At 40.1% G+C, this 20,315-nt stretch overlaps 1 protein-coding gene across 5 annotated transcripts in view; it reads right to left on the bottom strand.

The window, feature by feature from the left end:
• GLRA2 (glycine receptor alpha 2) overlaps nucleotides 1-20,315 on the bottom strand; it is a 132,313-nt gene that overhangs the window by 95,527 nt on the left and 16,471 nt on the right. For 3 of the 5 annotated variants that reach the window (XM_075428750.1, XM_009940637.2, XM_075428778.1), the window contains 2 exons: nucleotides 11,539-11,606; nucleotides 3,895-4,118 (listed from right to left, as the gene is read on the bottom strand). In XM_075428750.1, the coding sequence (XP_075284865.1) occupies nucleotides 3,895-4,118; nucleotides 11,539-11,606 (292 nt within the window). Of the gene's footprint in view, nucleotides 1-3,894; nucleotides 4,119-11,374; nucleotides 11,443-11,538; nucleotides 11,607-20,315 lie in introns of all 5 variants that reach the window. The other 2 variants (XM_075428759.1, XM_009940638.2) reach the window with 1 other exon arrangement.

Below are 20,315 nucleotides of genomic sequence, written 5' to 3'. Positions count from 1 at the left end.
AATATTTTGAAAGACTTGAGGAAATTCTTCCTAGGTATCTCACTGCACTTTGAACAGTAATAACCAAAAGGGGGGGGAGAAATGTGATTTGCGGATTTGCATAAATGTCCTCCCTAGAATTCCAAGTGGCTCTCCTGTCAAATTATGCAACACCTTCTGAAATCTTTGCGTATTTTAAAAATATAAAGTGATCTGCTTTGTAACACTTTCTGACTAAATGCACAGGCACTACCTTTCAGAGCACACTTCTACAACCTTATCAGGCAATTGGGAGTGTTTTCCAGAGCAGCAGATAAAAAAAGCAAGTTACTACTCCTTTACCTTCCTGACCATTATATTTTAGGTTCAATGCCACTGTTGAGTTTTATCACCTCCTGCATCAAGCTCATATGGCTGAGATGCACTGAAAATATTAAAAGGAGAGGGAGGCAATTAATGCAGAGAAAAACCTCAAACCTTAAATAAAACTATTCCACTTTCTATAGCTTTGCTAAAATAAGCTTTTTGGCAGATACTAATATTCTGAGCTGGCTGGCAGCCTGAAATGAGTTTGTGGGAATCAGGTAGCACAGATGGGTGGCTCGGAGAGAATGTGAAGCCTCCTGCGAGGTTACTTAACAGTTTTCTTTATGTCCCAGGTGTCCACAGCAGGCCAGTGAAGATACGATCCTTACTCCCAGAATGCAAATCAGAGCAGCAATGTATACTATGCAAAGTCCAGGCATCACGCAGAGTGTGACAGCCAGGAACAGGAATCTCGGTACCATCAGCCAGCACCGCCACTCTTTCCAAGTGCACAGCCTCCTACAAAATCCAATCCATGAGAAGATCATTCAAGGGTTGGGAGCAGATGAGTCACAGGCATCTGGGGGGTGACATTATGTGGGCTCTCATTTTAACTCTCATTGTTTTTTCAGCACACAAAATATACACAACTTAAGCTAATTTTATTGAACGCTGCTACAACAAATCCCTCTTGTCGACTGCTCTCTGCAGAGGGCTTTATTATATAAGTTATTTAACTTTTTTGCAGCTCAAAGACTGCAACTGAGACTGAGCTTGATTAAAGTGTAGTTGTTTGCTGAATATAACTTTGTTGTAACTGCTGACTTCTCAAAATATATGCACCTCTAAGAGCTGTTGTTACATCTCTAGTGGTAATAGCATATGTTTGTGGTACTGAGTAGTGCTGGGTTCCCTTCACTAGGCTCTAGTTCCCCCCGCGGTACTCAAAGGTTTAGACCAGTTATCCAGCTATAGAGCCTCAGGCTCTATACAGCATATGTAGCGCACTATTTCAGATCAAAACAATGACCAAGGTAGTAATTTGGGCGTGCGGCAAATGTCTAAAGATAGGTTTGGAGTCCTAAACTTCTATGATTCATAGGTGGGTATATCAGCCATCAATAACTCTGCCTTTATTTTCTGTAACAGCTCCCAGAGAATTAAATATAGATCTAGGAGTCTGCAAGAATGAGCATTGTAACTAATTATTAGAATATAAACTATGATGGAAATCTATGTCATGTCTGCCATCACCAGCAAATGCAGGATGGCTTATCGCTCACTGAGAGAAGGACGACGAGCCTCATCCTTACCACAGGGTGAGATAATTCCCAGGGCCAAGCACTGCAGTGGAGGTAACACACGGGCCAGACCCTCACTGACCTTTCCATGACCTATCAGAGCAGCCATATCTGACACCAAGTGTCTTGTTTCAGTAAAATATGGACCATGAGATCTAGTTCCAGGTGACCTTCCAAATTTTTTTCAGAAAGGGCAAGACGTGTCTCTGAGAGCATCTAACAGCATAAACCAGTTGTGCCTCCTGCGTAGCATATTTCCATGTTTTCAGTGCAGTGTACAGGAAGGAGGAATACCGCTGTCATATAACACACATGCCCTCCTTTTTACCCGTTAATTATTGACAGCAGTTCTAAACTCATTTTATGCAGACTGTGGTTTATATTTATGTGAGATTAACTTGACCTTGATTTTATTAACTGTGGAAATATCACAAACCAGCCTACACCACCACTTCTCAGATGTGTTTGTAGAGTGCTTTAAACATTTAGAGCACACTAAATGCTGAATATTAAATATCATGATGTCAGGCGAGGTGTTATTGGTGCAGTAGTGAAAGTGGCAGCATTATAACATTCTCAATGTACTGAAACCAATCGCTAAAATATGCTTGTTTGTGTCCTCATAGCACAACTAAAAGCGACTGGCAACACACAGATGCATCTAGCCCAGAATTTGGGGAATAAAGACAAGTTTTTCTAATTCCTTCTGACTTCAAGTTTCCATACTCTGGAAAGTTTTCTTCTCTGTGTAGTACTAAAAAATTACATGCCGTGTTAGAGGCGACAGGTAAGCCTCTGTTACTGCTGTGCGACACAAATCAGAAACAATGAGTTTTGCTTAGTACTTCTTTGTAATACTGCTTACTCTGCTTCAGATTAATTTGCATTTAGGTGTGGGAATTTTGCAAATGTGATATGACAGCTCAAAATATTACTTTTCCCACACGGACAAACGTCAGGAAAATTATCCATTTGCATTCAGAACAGCACCCAACTGCACTGTTGCTGCCGATGAGATGGTGTCTGATGTCATTTAAACAAACATAAGCATTCATTTCTTTCCCAGGATGAAACAAAAAATATTTGTAAGTGACAGCATATTTATCACTCTGCTACTGCTGGTTTCATCCTTGTATCCTATTATTTTTCTCAAACTGTTCAGGTACACCAATTAGAAACGTTGCTCAATAAATACCTACTTTCCACCCTGCTTAATCCATCCAAATATTACTGGAGTCTTCTCAAGGAATTTCCACAAGAATTAAGTAAATGGAGGAATCGCCACAATATTATTTATTTATTTAACATGCTAAGAACACAGCTGCCCTGAATTTGATCAATAATAATTCCTTAATGAAAATGCAGGTCACAAACAGAATGCCCAGTCAGAAACCACTGCCTTCTAAACTAATCTGCCTTACAGATGAGTAAATTCACTAAACAACCTGTTAAACAAATACTATTATGTTTACTCTTCACACCACAAGAAAGGCAAAAGCTGAGAAGCACTCCCCGGAACAAATAAAATTCAGTAATTACTTATTTAAACAACTGTAAGAGCAATAATACAGTGTTTTGAATCTTTGACTACCTATACTGAGCAATTAATGGTGCACAGTAAACTATCAAATAAATATTGCAGATTATTTGCTGCTGTTTATGCCTGTGCAATGCAATTCTGATTCTCTGCGTATGTCCCATTTCATCAGGTCATATCAACTCATGTTTTGTCAGTGTTTATTAATTCAGCCTAAATTCCATCACATGACACACACTTCAGTGGACTTAATATTAAAAAACACTTTCTGTAATTCCGGTTATTTTAAGATGTGAATAGATACATCCCATTACCCAGTGACTTGCATGTCAAGTTTATTGCATTTCAAGAATTTTTTTACTTAAGGTGTTGAGCAGTCACTTAAAATCCTATTCCCCTTTACTTTTAACTTGCAACGCCCAAACTAATGAGTTTATTTCCTCTCCTTATTAGAGGAGCAACTTGAGCTAAAGCTCATGGGAATTACTGAGGTCTACCATTAAATTTTAGACAACCTCAAGTTTCTAACAAGATGAAGAAGTATTGCTATGCCACTTAGAAACTATTCTGCAAAAAGTAAAATCTTAGCAAATGAACATAGGTAATTTTTCCTTCTGCTTTGCTGTGATTTAGTCTCATTTCAGTTGTACACATGGGACAACAAAGAATTAAATAAGTACATTATGTTTTGTAATGATGGTTACATCCAGAGAAACAGGGTGTGGGAGAAAAAGGGGATGAAGAAAGAAAGAAAAAAGTTAACTGGTTTACCTGATACTGTACAACACTTTTCCAGTTTTAGAAATCCTCAACAACTTGTTGTCTGTTGTGACATCGTGGAAGTTTGCTCCCTTCTCATTGGCAAAGAATAAATCTGGCTTCCAAATAGAGTCCAACATAGAGGGATCCAAATCCAGAGAATCATCAGGATATTCGCTGTAAGCCAGACGTGAGTCATTCCACTGCTGTCTCAAAAAAATGTTCACTCTGTAGTCCTACAGAAATGCCATGTGAAAAGGTTATTAAGACTCTTACCAAAACTGGAAACCCGCTTTAGCTTTCTTTATGCTCTTAGGCTTACTACAGTGCCAGAGTTACAGCAAACATTTATGTTATCCTTTGAACATAGGAGTTGTTGTTTGAAAATAAAGCAGTCTAAACCTTGTATTGAACCAAACAAACACAACTGGTACATTTTCCAAGTCAACATTACTTCAATGTTGAAAAAATATGAAGTATAACCCCCAATATTACATATAACCTGCTTTCAAATGCTATGGATTAACTCAGAGGTACTTAGCCAAAAATCGTTGCAGCTAAACATATACAATTTCAATAAAGATTCTATAAAACTACTAATTTAAATAACTTTCTTCCAACTTGTAAATCAATTATTTCTAATGTACTGATGAATAGTTGCTAATTCCACTGAAGCCAGATTTGTATAGAACAAATTAAATCAGCTGTTCTTATTTACTGTTTTTTCCCTTTTTCTATCTACCGTATGCTTTTCTCTGTATGTTCCTTCATTCACTCCTCCCTCTCTGCATCCCATTAAAATTGTTCTAATTGCATTCTTTTGCTCAGTGGTCTGCTAGTAACAACTGGGAAAGGCAGCAATTACTTAGAGGTTCATTTAGAACCAACATTAACATTGTGTCAAGAGCTGGCTATTAAAGGGGAATGTGAAAAGAGCTTGTAGGGTCTCAACTCTGCAGAGGGAATGTAAAGATAATAATGTTTATTCTCCTTATCCTGAATTTCCAGAATCAGCAAATAAGAGCTTCATGTCTCCCAGCTTTCCCTGTTATTGTAGAATATTCACCTGAAATTATTACGCTTAACTTGCTTGTGAACATCTGCTCTTCCTCTATGTTATCTGAAGGAATATGTTATCATATAATTCTGCTAATTGTACAAACCCCTCACATTTAGGATTTTCTTCATAGTAGCGACAGTGCATCAAAATGGCAGCACTGTGCTTTTGACTTAGAAAATGTATGAGCTGACCTGGCTCTAGCTAGGCCACTGAATTGCATAGTCAAAAGAACTTATCACCTTTGAAATGTAAGTAAATATTCTCACTCTTATTAGAGCTGCAGGAAGCAGCTTGCCCAATATGCAGACTCTGTGAATGAGTCTCTCCAAGCTTCAGCATTTACCACCCTTCATTCAGTAGATTGGTGATGAGGTGTGCTGCTACCCTGACAGAATATTTCTAACACCCAAACTGATGCAGTTTTTTAACCCAAGAGGAAGATGACTTACAATCTCACTAGGAACGTAATTTTTCTTACTTTCTTTATTATTTTCATTTTGCAGTAGGGTAGATGTGAGTCAAAACAGCAATGTCTACTAATCAGAGCAAGACAGACCTGAGCAAGGTCTCAAGAATAGCACATTTATTAAAGGTACTTACAAAAGCTTGTATCTTTTTCAGAAGCCACTATGCTTTTAATGGTGGTGTTGTTTCATACAGTTAAAGATCAAATAGCTACTTGCAATTCTGAGCTTATAAAATGTCATCATATCTTGTGAGGATACACTAACCCTAAGCATACTTTCCTTTGTTTCTTGTTCTTAGAAACAGAAAGTGTCTTGTAAGTTTATAGGGGACAGTTTTAGTTTCAAATCCAGGAAAGCACGTGATTTACATTCTGAAGAAAAGAAGGCAGGACTTGTCACCAGCAATCTCTGATATAGTAAAATTGCTATAACTAGTTGTGCAACTGCCTTTAATTTGTATTTTGAAATAAGATATACAAAAAAGTTTATGAAAAGCAGGATTTCCCCCCCCCCGACATAAGAATCATAAACAAGTCAAATCAGTAAATTTTTTAGAAATATCTAAAAATAAATGTACTTTCGTGAATGTCAGTAGTTGGTGATTTAGATAACAAATACCAGCCTGAAAAATCCTTGTTCATAGAAGAGCTTGCATATGATGATATATATTATACCAAAAGCATAAAGAGTGCCAATAGGATTACATATCTTTTTCAATGTCTACTTTCATAAATATATCAGAGTCTTTACACCAGTACACTTAGAATTGCTTTCTCTCTGCAAGCTTTGTCATCAGAAGCAACTAAAATGTTTTTTTTTACGTCTGATAGGCTGTCATATACATATAGATATTTTAATATGACTTAAAAAAGGAAATAAAACATGCACATGACAAAAACGTCATTACTTTTTTCTCCTGTGCTTGTGGTATAAGCAGTTGAGAGAGATGTGTGTCCACACAGTCCAACTTAATCATGTGCAGAATTTTGAATTTACTTTTCCTGTGCTAACATTGTAACTATCTTCTGAATCAAAATTCCCCCGAGAATGGTATCACAACATGGAGCTCAGGAACACTACAGTGTGTATTTTGCAAGTTCCTGAGGGTAGAAGTGGGTGGACTGTAGTAATGCACTCCTACACAGCCATGAGTACACCTGCTCCACAAATAATTTCTGACAGCACTAGCGCTCTGAACGCTGAGCATGGGCCTGAAGATTCAATCTCAGTTGCAACACCAATGCCAGCAATAGCTCAAGGCAACTCAGATAAGCAGTTTTCCTCTTTCCTCAAGCCATAAGGTCACAGTAATACTAAGATACTAAAGGAATATTCATCTGATTAGTTTTAGCAAATTAATCTGAAGATTTAGGGACTCAATCTACAGATATACTTCATTTGTGTTGTGGGAATCTAGATAGAAATGGTCTTTCAGCAAATCCACGGCCTCCAGATTCACTGCCCAGAGCATCAACAAAGCTCTGGGTCCCTGTGGTCTCAGGTACTGTTGAGTGATGCAGCGGCAGGGTGCAGGGGAGACCCGCTCCCTCTTCAGTGCTACTTTCTGTCTCTGAACTGATGCTTATCTTATACCTCAGCCTTCTTCCCATCTTCCCCTCCAAGACCATTGATTGCCCAGGTGTCGAGTTAGATGTCTGAGGCAAACAGCAGACTTTGCTGGCTTTCCATGCATAGGAAGGGCTTGCCAAAAAGACTGCTCTCTCTTTCTGAATCCTAAACATAAATGCTCACTGAGAAGTAGTGGTTTAATGACCTGTTTCAAGGCCATGCGACAGAAAACTCTTGGTTACCTAGGCATCCAAGCATGCAAGATGTCCCCAGTGGCTTCAGTGGGAGTTTTTATGCAGTTAAAACCATACACATGAATTAATCGGGATCTAACAAGCTGATTTGTAATTATGTTTTTTTCTAGTGGGAAGATAATATCATACAGCCAGCCACAGCCAAGCTTTTAAAATAAAGGAATGGAAATTTTTTCCGGTAACGTAAGTACTGAAAACACAACTGGAGTTAGATCCATTTACGCCAACAGAGAACCTGCTGCATAGTGTCAGTCATTGATTACAGGGCATAACGGCAATAATAACGTCCTCACAGTCAGTCATTTCTGTAATTAACAATTAGCTTGTCAATGTACAAACTGGTCTTAGCTTCTCCTACAGCTGATAGCTAAAAAAGTCTGGTCATTAGCAACACCGAACATCTGAATTCTTTGGGACTCTGCCCGGACTGATGCAGATTACTCATCTGTGATACTCAACTGCAGTCACTCTGTACAGTGAAATTTCTGCTGAAGGCTGCATGTGTGAATGTTTCCAAAAATAGACACAGAGTTTAGAAGCATAACTGCTTTATCCAGTGAAGTTACTCAGGAATGTCTTTTTCTCTTTCTTTGCAAGGTAAGGCTTAAATGAAAGACAAATAAATCAATGAAGAAAATTACCAACAATTCCATCTTGACTCTGGCCTTTTATTAATATTTTTATTTTGGTATAATATATATCATTCTAATATGGAAGAAAACCATTTCTTTTGGAGGAAAAAAAAAAAAATCAGTAGTGATGCTGTCCCTTACGTGCATTATAGTGCAGAAAGTCTAATACATATGCATTTTGTTTCCCTAGATATTTGGGAACAAAACTCATGAACACTCTATGGAATTCATCTGTTCGGAGACAATCAGCACAAAATCCTGTTTTATTTCTGAATGAAAGGTTTTAGCTTTTAGAAGAATACACTGCACAGAAGAGTCGTGCTGGCCTTTCACACAGGGATGATTTCATCCTAGTGTCTGTCATCAGAAAACAGAAGCTACTCCTGCTAATGTTGTTGAGAACCTGACTTACTGAATTTAGTAGGTCTGGGACTGTAATCCTCTTTGCCATGTTTATTTCTCCTACTGAGAGATTCTCTAAACAAGTTTTCATGTCCCAAGTTTCCAATGAGCTACTGTAGATCATCGAAGTTATATTCTGATAATGTCCCTTCAGTACATATACATGGTTTCACTAAGTATTCTTATCCTCTGAGACAGGAGTGTCTCTATTGAAATGAATCGTTTAGTTTTATGTCAAAAGCATCAAGAGCATTTTCTAGGGAAAAATGAATCCTAGGAGTCAAACAAAACTCCTTTTCACAAGGGATGCCGAGATTTTTACCATATGATTACATCTGTTTCAGAAAGGCAAAGTAGATGGCACAGTAATTGATGTCTGCCTCTCAGAGCAGTTTTAAAACATCCTAAAACTAGTCACACTACTCGTTAAAGAAGTGACAGCATTAAGAAAATCAATATCAAACCATTGAACAGCATTTAAGAAAAATCTTTCCACATTTTTGGCAGATATTATGAACAAAGCAAAATAAGAAAGCCAATAGTCTTTGTTTTCGTCTACTTGAATGCTTGGCTATTTTCAGCAGAATGTGTTAATGAACATTGGAAAGGTACACATTAACATACTTGATAGAAGGTAAAATGCAATGAGGGGATTTAATCAAAGCAATGAAGGAGTCTAATTAATGCAATCAGCATTAGGTCGTGCAAATATTTTCATTGAATGCCATCTTGTAAAGCCAGTGACGTGCAGAATTTTTGCTACTTAATGCTATGCTGATGCGTCTACATGCTAGGATCAACAGACATGTCTGGGTAAAAAAGGCTACGTTCATAGACATCTTCTCAGGATCCTTTAAATACAGGAAAACAAATGAAGTTTTCCAAAAACCTGGAAGTTAAGTCTGTTGATAATTATGTTATGTCAAGATATGTTTCTTCCTGTTGTTTTTAAGTTGATTTTAGTTTTATTTTATGGTATTTTTTAAATATTACACATACACAATCTAAAGCATTAACTTATCTGTTTATTATTTCATAGCTCTGTATATTATAGTCAGTCATTTATACAAGAGTCTTTCCCACACTATTTAAGAAAGCAACTTCCCCTAGCAGTAACTTGCCCTTTATCTTTAAAAAATGTTAAATAACAGTGTGGTTTTTCAAGGAAAAATATTTAGGAGCAGAAGATTTTTGATCCTACATTACTTTGGCACCACTTTCTAAAATGATGGCACAAATTGCAATCGAATTTAAATGAAGAATTTGAATATTAAATAAAATAATAAAGATGGGCTAAATATACGCTCTTCCTTCATAATGCAAGGATCACCAGGCAGCATCTATCCCATTAAAAAAAAAATAGTCCTTTGGTATACCTTAAGTCCTTTTGTGGGTAGCAAGTTCATTTTTAGTTACCAAGAACTCAGTCCTACAGGATGCTAAACACCTTTATTGCCTCTGGCTTCAGAAAATACAGAAAGACCTGGACACTGTGTAGGAATCCCTGGAAAACAGAGTTGTGAAACTGCATTGCAATTGCTTCAAAAATGTCCGTAGTTGTCTATAGTGACCTGAGGCAATGAAAATAACTCTTGCAAAATTTCAGTGAAGGTTAGAGCACCCATTTTTAATTTCTGTTGTGGCAATGGTAACATGAAGAGTTCAAAGTCAAGCTGAGATTTATCACTAGACCCTTTCTAGAATGGGTTTAACCCATTTCTTGTACAAGAGCACCTGATAATTATTATGGGTTTATCACATCATTATAAGAAAGCCACAAAAAGTCTCTCTCTGGACTAACCCCAGTAGTCAGATGTATGTATGCTTGAATAAACAACTAACCTTTTTTGTTCATTTTTTGAAAAACAATATTGTTGCAGCATTCCAGTATTATTGTAAACCAGAAGGGGGCCTACGAGAAAGCTGGAGAGGGACTTTTTACAAGGGCATGTAGTGATAGGACAAGGGATCTTTAAACTAAAAGAGGGTAGATATAGATTATATATATAAGGAAGAAATTCTTTACTATGAAGGTGGTGAAGCACTGGAACAGGCTGCCCAGAGAAGCTGTGGATTCCCCCTCCCTGGAAGTGTTCAAGCCCAGGTTGGACAGGGCTTTGAGCAACCTGGTCTAGTGGAAGATGCCCTTGCCCATGGAAGGTGGGGTCGAACTAGGGTATCTATCATGTCCCTTCCAATCGAAACCATTCCATGATTCTATGAATAAACAAGTTTTAGTATCTTTTTCAATAGACTCAGAAAAAAATATTATTTTTTCTTAGCAAATATTAAAAAAAAAGAAAATTCACTTCTAGACTAAAAAAGAAAAAAGCTGATCTAAAATTTTCCTTTCCATTTTTTGAGACTGACTTCATTAATCCTAAATTTTAGCAATTTTTAAGAGAAAAATCTCATCTTGAAAAGAAAAAAATATTTACTTTTTAATATATCAAAATTAAAACTCTAACATTTTCATTTTGGCCTTGTTTTTTTGACTGATAGCATTCTTTGAATTCAATCAAAATACACATTACATCAGCTGGAATCTCATAATTTTCTAGTACCAATTTAACCCTCAAAATACCCAAGTCTCCTTATAGCTAAAAGTTTTAGTCTTTTAGCTCAAGTTATGCATTCGCTTCTGTTACTGATGTGGCTGCAACTCACAGAGATTTAGCGAAGTCAAACAAGACCATTCTGGTAGCTCTGTCAGGACAGTCTGCAGCAGCAGATAATTCAGCATGTGGTGTAAGATCCACTTAAATTATGGAGTACTTGGCAGGGAGCCCCACAGCTCAGCTCCAGCCATTGTGCTTCCTCTTCAGTGCTGACAAAACCTGAGAAAACTGGTTTGCACACACCTGTACTTGCTGCTGTTGCAGTTGATACAGATGATGGTGCAATCACTACATATGTACTTTCAGACTTGGTAGTAGAGTTTAATGATTCATATATCTCTTTATGTAGTTATTTTATATTTATTTTAAGTCAGCTGGTAGGTTTTTAGTAGCTTAATAACTTAATAAATGTCCCCATGTCCTGAGCATCTCTATTCTACATCATATCGCACTCCTTCACAAGATGGCTTCAATGACTAGTCCCACTCACCATTGTAGTTTCTGCTATTGAACCAAAGCTGTTGATAAATATGTTGCAGGTAACATTTACAGGAGGACCTGCAAGTTGAACAATAAATAGAAAAATTGACAGGTTGTGTTCATGACATATATTAAGTATTGCTGTTCTCTTGCCAATGGCATCATAGCACTTACCATTGTGGTTTCTGTGACTGATCCAAAACTGTTGATAAAAATATTGCAAGTAACGTTTACTGGAGGACCTGTGGAATGCAATAAAAATGTTGCAATATACATTGAAACAAAAGTACAGATCCCTCAGCCTCCATAAAATCTGGTACAGATGTGGCTAAAAACAAGTAGAAAGTGAGTTTTCCCAAAGAGATAATGTAAATATTGATCAAAAGAAAAACATTCTCACCACTAATATGATTGACTTAGTTTTAATGAAAGCTGTTATATAAATACACAGAACTATATCCTTGCATTTAAGGGTTTACGAGAAGAGTTGAGTGAGGGCATAACAGCTTTTTCTTCATCAACAGTACCAGCGCAGAATATGCTTTAGCATTGCAACCACTCCTCTCTCCCTTCCTTCTCAGACTTAAAATTGAAATACTATCTCTCCACATCAATTCCAGTCTGTATGCAAAGGCTTGCCACTGAAATTCCCAGCAAGCGCCACTTTCCACATTGACTGTAGTCCACTGAAAACTAACTTAGGCAAGCAGCTCTTTGTGCACCTCATCTGGAGATGTCTGTCTTGCCATAAACAAATATTTTAGCAATATCTGCTCTGACTTGACACAGCTTTCATTAAACAGCTATTTGCAATCTCCCCCCCTCCCACCTGCTTTCCTGCTATTCAGCATTCACTGATGTGTAGCAGAACGAATGGGGACTTCATATTTAATTAGTTGTCTATTAGCCTCCTAGCTGTTTTAGGTGTGATGAAATAAACAGAGGTTCTCAACTGAATCAAAAAAGATTAATGGTAAATGCCTGAATTTTAGTGACACAAAAGTTGATACAAGCATGGAGTATCAAGTACCTTTTTCTCTCTTTTCTCGCTATTTTTTTAAACACATAAATTTCCTTATATTAAAAAAAAATCAGTACACAGAACAAATATTTACATTTGGTTCCATATTTAGATCTGAAATTTCTTTACTATTACTTTCTTTTTCAAAAAATATTGTGCCCAGTGAAAACCAGTACACTATCAGCGTCCTGAGTGCTACACCACCCACATTCAAGGAAAGAAACTTGTTGGTTTTGGGAAGAAAACCCACGACAATAGTATGTTTAGAGGCTTTTAAACTCCACCAAAGTGTGTTGTCCAACTCAGTTTTTGCAACAGTTGTTTTTAAAAAACACCGCCTTTTTACATCGTAAATGTGTTTTCACTTTCAGCACCAAGCTAAAACGAGCCAAATAGTCTGCTGTTCTCACTCCATAATATCATTTTTTTTCTTTTTTACTTCATGATGTTTCTACTAGCTGGACAGCTTGACCAACATACTGTATTACATCTGAAAAAAAAACAGAATCATTGAATCATTGAAGTTGGAAGGAACCTCTGGAGATCACCCAGTCCCAGAGCTAGGTCAACTACAGCAGGTTGTTCAGTACAATGCCCCATTAGATTTTGAATATCTCCAGGGATGGACACTCAATAGTTTCTCTGGGCAACCTGTGCCAGTGCTCAGTCACCCTCACAGTACAAAGTTTTTCTTCAGTTTAAGTGAAATGTCCTGTGTTTCAATTTGTGCCCAAGGTTCTTGCTCTGTAACTGGGCACCACGAAGAATAATCTGTCTCCATCATCTTCTTTATTTACCCCCCATTAGTTATTTACGCACATTTTAAGAATTTCTTCACTCTGAGGGTGAAGGAACACTGGAACAGGCTGCCCAGAGGGGTTGTGGATTCTCCTCTGGAGATATTCAAGACCTGCCTGGACAAGGTCCTGTGCAGCCTGCTCTTGGTGACCCTGCTTCGGCAGGGGGCTTGGACTAGGTGACCCACAGAGGTCCCTTCCAAGCCCTAACACTCTGTGAAGAAGACTCCACAACCTCCCTGGGCAGCCTGTTCCAGTGCTCCATCACCCTCAGAGGGAAGAAGTTCTTCCTCATGTTCAGACAGAACTTCCTGTGCTTCAGTTTGTGCCCATTGCCCCTTGTCCTGTCGCTGGTCACCACTGAAAAGAGTTTGGTCCCATCCTCCTGACACCAACCCTTGAGATGTTTATAAGCATATTTTAGGGCCCCTCGCAGCCTTCTCTTCTTCCGGCTGAACAAGCCCAGCTCCCTCAGCCTCTCCTCATAGGAGAGATGCTCCAGTCCCCTCACCATCCTCATAGCCCTTTACCTGCCTATACCAGTAAGTCCATGTGTCTCTCGTAGTGGGGACCCTAGAGTTGAACCCAACACTCTGGAGGCATCTCACCAGTGACGAGTAGAGTGAAGGATCCCATCCCTCAAGCTGATGGCAGTGCTCTGCCTAATTCAGCCCAGGAGGCTATTGGCCTTCTTTGCTACAAGAGCACAATGTTGGCTCATGTTCAACCTGGTGCCAACCAGGACCCTTTTCTGCAAAGCTGTATTCCAGTTGTTCATCTCCCGGTTTGTTCCTCCCAGGGTGCAGGACTGTATTTCCCATTGCTGAGCATCTAAGGCTCCTATTAGCCCATTTATGCAGCTGATCCAGGTCCCTCTGAATGGCAGCACAAACCTTTAGGGCATCTACCTTTCCTCCCAGTCCTGTACCTCCTGCAAACTTGCTGAAGGTACACTCTGTCCCATCATCCAGGTAATTAATAAAGATGTTAAACAGTATTGGCCCAGTATCGATCCCTGCAATACACCAGTAGTGTTGCGTGCTGCTGATCACAACAGTCTGAGCATGGCAATTCAGCCAGTTTTCCATGTACCTTACTGTCCATTTAGTTAGTCTGTTCCGATAGTTTGTCTATAAGGATGTTGTAAGAGACAGTGCCACAAACCTCACTAAAGTTGGGATAAGCAACCTCCATTGCTCTCCCATCAGCCGTGAAGCCAGTCAAGTTACTGGAGAAGACTACTGGCAGGGTCAGGAATGATTTCCCCTGAACAAATCGATGCTGACTACCCCCAGTTATCTTCCTGTCTTTCATATCTGGAAATGGTTTCAAGGAGCATTTGCTCCAGGCTTCCTCGTAAGGTTGGTTAGTCTGCAGTTCCTGGATCCTCCTCTTTGTCCATCTTGAAGACGACTGACATTTTTTTTCCCATGACGAGGAATCTTCTCCAGTTGCCATGATCTTTCAGAGATGATTAAGAATGGCCTCACAACGCCATCAGCCAGCTTCGTCAGCACTTTCGGGTGCTTCTCTTCTCCACTGAGTTTTCCTTGATCCGGACTTTCCTACAGGTTTCAGGGGTGTGTGTTTTCTGAACACCAGCGTTATCAGTAAAGACTGAGGTGAAGCTGGCATTGCTTTGGCATTATTTCACGATCTTTTTCAATTTTTCTTTAATTTCACGGTGTTGTCTTGCAAAAGCTGCCGCATGTGAGAACCACAGATATCAGTTCCTGAGTGCCAGCAGAACCTAGTAAATGTGCTTGCCTACATTAGGAAATATGCTGCCACACCACAGACTGCAATTAAGATGTACACTAAGTAGGTACAGGATAGACCACTGTATCTTACAACAAAGCAAATATCTCCCTCCATTTCTGTACTCAATTGTATAATATATTTTACTCGCCTTCTGCTGGTAGATGTGCAATAGTGTAAGAACTCAGTAAACTCTAGTAAAAACAAAAGAGAAGATCAGGTTTGTGGTCACCTAAGGAACTTGAATATACAAAAGTCTATGGGACCTGACAAGTTGCATCCCAGAGTCCTGAAGGAATTAGCTGATGTCATCGCCAAGCTACTCTCTATGACATTTGAAAAGTCACGGCAGTCAGGTGAAGTCCCTGGGAAATATTGCACCCATTTTTAAACAGGGTAGAAAAGAGGAGCCTGGGAACTACCAACCTGTCAGCCTTAACTCTGCCTGGGAAGATTGTGGAATAGATCCTCCTAGAAGCTATACTAAGGCACAAGGAGGACAGGGAGGTGATCGGAGACAGCCAGCATTGCTTCCCAAGGGCAAGTCCCACCTGACCAACCTAGTGGTCTTCTATCATGTAGTGACGACACCACTGAACAGGGGAGGAGCTATGGATGTCATCTGTCTGAACTTCTGGCATTTGACATGGTTTCCCACAACATCCTTATGTCTAAATTGGAGAGATATGGATTTGATGGGTGGACTGTAGATGAGGAATTGGTTGTATGGTCTCATCCAGAGGGTGGTAGTCAACACCTCAGTGTCCAGATGGAGATCGGTGACAAGTGGTGTCCCTCAGGGGTCTTGGTACCACTACTGTTTAATATCTTCATCAATAATCCAGACAGTGGGATTGAGTGCACCCTCAGCAAGTTTGCTGATGACACCAAGCTGACTGGTACAGCTGACACACCTGAGTGATGGGATGACATCCAGAGGGACCTGGACAAGCTTGAGAAGTGGGCCTGTGTGAACCTCATGAGGTTCAACAAGGCAAAGTTCAGGGTCCTACATCTGAGTCAGGGTGACCCCCGTTGTCAACATAGGCTGGGGGATGAAGGGTTTGAGAGCAGCCCTGCCAAGGACTTGGGGGAGTTGGAGGATGAAAAGCTGGACATGAGCTGACAACATGCGCTCACTGCCCCGAAAGCCAACCATATCCTGGGCTGCATCAAGAGTAGCGTGGCCAGCAGGTCAAGGGAGGAGATTGTGCCCCTCTGCTCTTCCCTGGTGAGACCTCACCTGGAGTCCTGTGTCCAGCTCTGGAGCTCTCAGTACAGGAATGACATGGACCTGTTGGAGTAGGTCCAGAGGAGGGCCACAAGCATGATAAGGGAGGAATGGAGCACTTCTCCTACGAGGAAAGGCTGAGAGAGTTGGGCCTGTTCAGCCTGGAGAAGAGAAGGCTCCGGGGAAACTTTATTGCAGCCTTCCATTACTAAATAGGGCTTATAAGAAAGATGGGGACAAACATTTTAGCAGGGCCTGTTGTGATAGCACAAGGGGTAATGGTTATAAATTAAGGAAGGGTAGATTTAGATTAAATATAAGAAAGAAATTTTTTACAATGAAGGTAGTGAGGCACTGGAACAGGTTGCCCAGAGAATCTGTGGATGCCTCCTCCCTGGCAGTGTTCAAGGTCAGGCTGGACAATGCTCTGAGCAACCTGGTCTAGTTGAAGATGTACCTGCCCATGGCAGGGGGGTTGGATATGATGACCTTTAAAGGTCTCTTGCAACTCAAACTATTCTATGATTATGATTCTATGATTTCGTAAACCTAAGTACTGCCAACAAAACTGATCATGTTCTCTTCATCCTCAGAGTTCTCTGGAAAAAGCTTTATTGGTGCGATATCACCAATTCAATTTTTTTCTGATGATTTATATTTCTCTATAAACATCAAAAGTTTAATGCAAGATTTGCAATCAAATGACAACAGAAGATACTCATCAGACGATCTTAAAAACTAGCATTTGATCATATAGATTACAGATTCTAAACTATAAGTCCAACTTTCACTTAAAGTTCATCTGCTAGTGACGGAGTATCTAAATGTGCATAGGAACCATGAGACAAATGAAGTAGATAAGAAAAAGATAACTAACTGAACACTTAAGCTTGCAATGCTTTTGTTCTTTTCTTACTGGTCTTTCTTTTCTACTGTTGATATTATTCCAGTGGGGAAGGGGTGTATAGGTGTTGTACATCTTAAAGAGAAAGTGCACTTTAAAGGGGGCACAGAATATCACTTTTTCCAATAAAAAATTTCACACACTCCATCCTATAAGACTTTTCTAATCTAAATGTTCATTTGAAGTAAAAGCAGTAAACTTCTGTGAACTATAGCCAAGGTTTGAGAACATAATCTAAAACTCCAATGAAACAGGTAACAGTCCAGACACCCATTTGTGACAATCAAAGTGATTTTCAAGTCCTAAGGAAAATGTCTGTTTGTTGAAAGGATTCAGGCAAAAAAACCCCAAACTGAAAACAGGTAGCTCATGCTTAAGTCCACCAGAAAGTAGATGTCTGGTATTCTGACAAACAGCTAAGATATCACTTCTGTTCCCTGCTGCTCCCATCCCCCTGCTTCCCCAGAGGGTCTGCTGCTGCCGCCAGTTGATGGGATTCTCCAATACACTGCCTTCTTGAAAAGCCTTGACATCATAAGGCGTCACACACCTCCTGTGACTTCAGGCCACTTGGCACGTACAGAAAGTCCTCAGCACTCGTCTGCTCACCTTACTCACAGGAAACGTGAATATAGCAAATATTCCCCTGAATTTTCTGTGGCATGTTGCCTCATAGCTCCTGTACCAAAGGTGGCTGTGACCACCGTCTGGCTAGACAGTGCAACCCTTCCTTGTCAGCTGCCAGAGGGGGTGAATCCATGTCAAGGCATGGGGAAGTCCCCACACTGAGTGATGAATACTGAAAGATGTACCCTGAGCCGCATCCAGCAGCTAACTGCACCTTTTGCCGAGTATTCTCCAGTATTGATACCAAACAGCCCCAAAGCTTCTTTCACTTGGTATGTTCTTGAGAAGATTTACTTGTGCTCTTGCCCTGGAGATCATCCTAACTGCAACTAATCATATTGTATTGTCACATCCATCCCAACTCTGCCTTTTAGGTATACAGTTTCCAGGCTGCACCTGGCAGCCTTTTTCTCTTCACATTAATTTCAGTCATATAGCTAAAATGTCCTTAGTGGGGATATTATAATCATACAAGAGATTTAATATGATATCTGTGCACTTGCCAATTTTTTTTGATACATGTATTTATTAAGGGATTTTGTAAGGTAAACTAAAATACTGTACACACACGCACAGAACTGTGGGCAAAGCAGAGAGATATGGCAGCAAAAATGAGAGATAAAGAGGCAGAACCACCTCATGGAATGACACTGAAAATATTGGCAAGATATTTACAGATCTGTGAAGAATCTTGTGTCTTTCTCTATCTGTAGTATTTTTTGGTTTACATTCTGGCTTTGGCTCATGTGCCAATGGAAAGACTTTTCTCCCGCCACCCCAAATGCTTTATTTTGCTCCATATACAGGGGAGAAAGGTGAGGTGAAGTGCCCTTCTCCCCTTACTACAAAGAGCAGGATAAGCATCAGGACTGTTGGGAAAGACTACAGTCAATCCCACCTGAGTGTGGAGATAGAGCAGGGACCCAGGAACAGAACTCACAAAAGTGAAGCGGCAGTGATCCCACCAGGGACTGAGAGTATCGTTGTCTGTGGAGCAGGGATTTCATGTTGGAGCTCAAACGAGGGAGGTGATCAATGTGGGTGAGGGCGGGACAAAGACCCGTGTGCTGACCTGAGCACTGGTAACACAGATCCCAGGACAGCAGGGGAGGGTGGCAGAGATTGTTGGAGATGGTGTATTAATTGCCAATTCTGGAGGCAGCTGAGGTTTTAGCAACCTTTTCTCCTCAGTCAGACTGAACAGTCTCCAACATCCAGCACTGTCCTTTTGAGGCCTGAAACAGAGCTAACCCCTGTGGAGGGCTCTGCTTTTGCAGCTGCAGTAGTACAGGTGCCTGAATTACCACTTCAAGAGCTTGCCAACACATCTCTTCATGGCCTTGCAGGCACATTTCTGCAAGTCAGACAGCAAGGCTGAACTACTGCTGGGACACCTCCGCTGGCCATGGTCATTAGACAGGAGCAAGTTGTCTATCATCCTAGCTTCCTCCCTGCTCAGAGTGCGGCAGGCAGGGTAAGGACTGGAGAAGTGCTGCCAGAGGCAGCTCAGCCAGTCTTGTGACCAGGGACCATGGGTATTGGGCCAGGGAGAGAAAGGCAGCTCTGGTGCACTGGAGGAGTTCCTCAGAGCCACAGAGATCCTGCAGTTACTCCAGAAGCAATGCAGCTTGCACACTTGTTTTCAAGGATCTGTATACTACATAGTCCAACCCCTGATGAGAAAATTCACATGATGGAACAAGTTTGCTTAAGGTTCTAGTAAGAAAGCAGGAGGTAGACCATGGGTAGCCTTTATTACAAGTACCTAGGTAAGCCATCTCTCTTTGCCTATCATTCTGCCTTTGGGCAAAACCAATGTTTTCCTCCACTTAAACATCATCATCTCATTAGAGTGTTCACAGTAACAGAAATGTATCTGTTACAGGAGGCAAAATTAATGACACCAGGACAACATAGTTACCCTAAGGCTTACAAATCAAGGTAACATTTCTTGTTGGGGAGTGATGCCTTTCATTTATGAGGTTGTCTTTCCATGGGATTTCTGCAGAGTGTATCACCCTGATTCCTGAAGTCTAATCATGCCCAGTAAACAGAGAATTGCTTCTTCTTTAGAAGTATTCGCCACAATCCAATGCACCACAGAAATTATTATGCTTCTGTCACTTTTATTATTCATTGATGACAATTCTACCTGCTAAACAAATAAACAAAAAAAAGTCCAATCAAGAACACCCACAAGGGAAGAGATCTCAGAAAGCTCTGAAATGCAGTAATTGTATGGTACTTTGCACAGAGGCAATTTGCTGGAAAAATCAAATTAAGGCAAAATTATTGTTCTGCTTCATCAAGCTAAAACCAACATCCTCTGAAAGTTCACCTGTCATATATAATAACTTAGCTTGCTGAGAATACCGTATCTCCTGGTGGGAATGTGGCAACAGTTTTGGGTTCTTACTGTTGCATCTGAGACTCAGAATCATATTCTGTGATATCAATATACGTTTATGATCGACAGAATAAGGGTAAGAGCCACGAAGGCGCTTGCACAGCTAAAGCAAGATTTGCAGAGGTATTTACGTGTCTAAAAGCTTTTTAGGACTCTTATTCCCACTGATATCACTAAGCCCAAATACTACCAAGTATCTGAGGAAT

Source organism: Opisthocomus hoazin, chromosome 1, assembly GCF_030867145.1.
Source record: "Opisthocomus hoazin isolate bOpiHoa1 chromosome 1, bOpiHoa1.hap1, whole genome shotgun sequence".
Classification (NCBI taxonomy): Eukaryota; Metazoa; Chordata; class Aves; order Opisthocomiformes; family Opisthocomidae; genus Opisthocomus; species Opisthocomus hoazin.
Note: the sequence above shows the minus strand (reverse complement) of the source record. Positions and strands in the feature narration are given on the sequence as shown.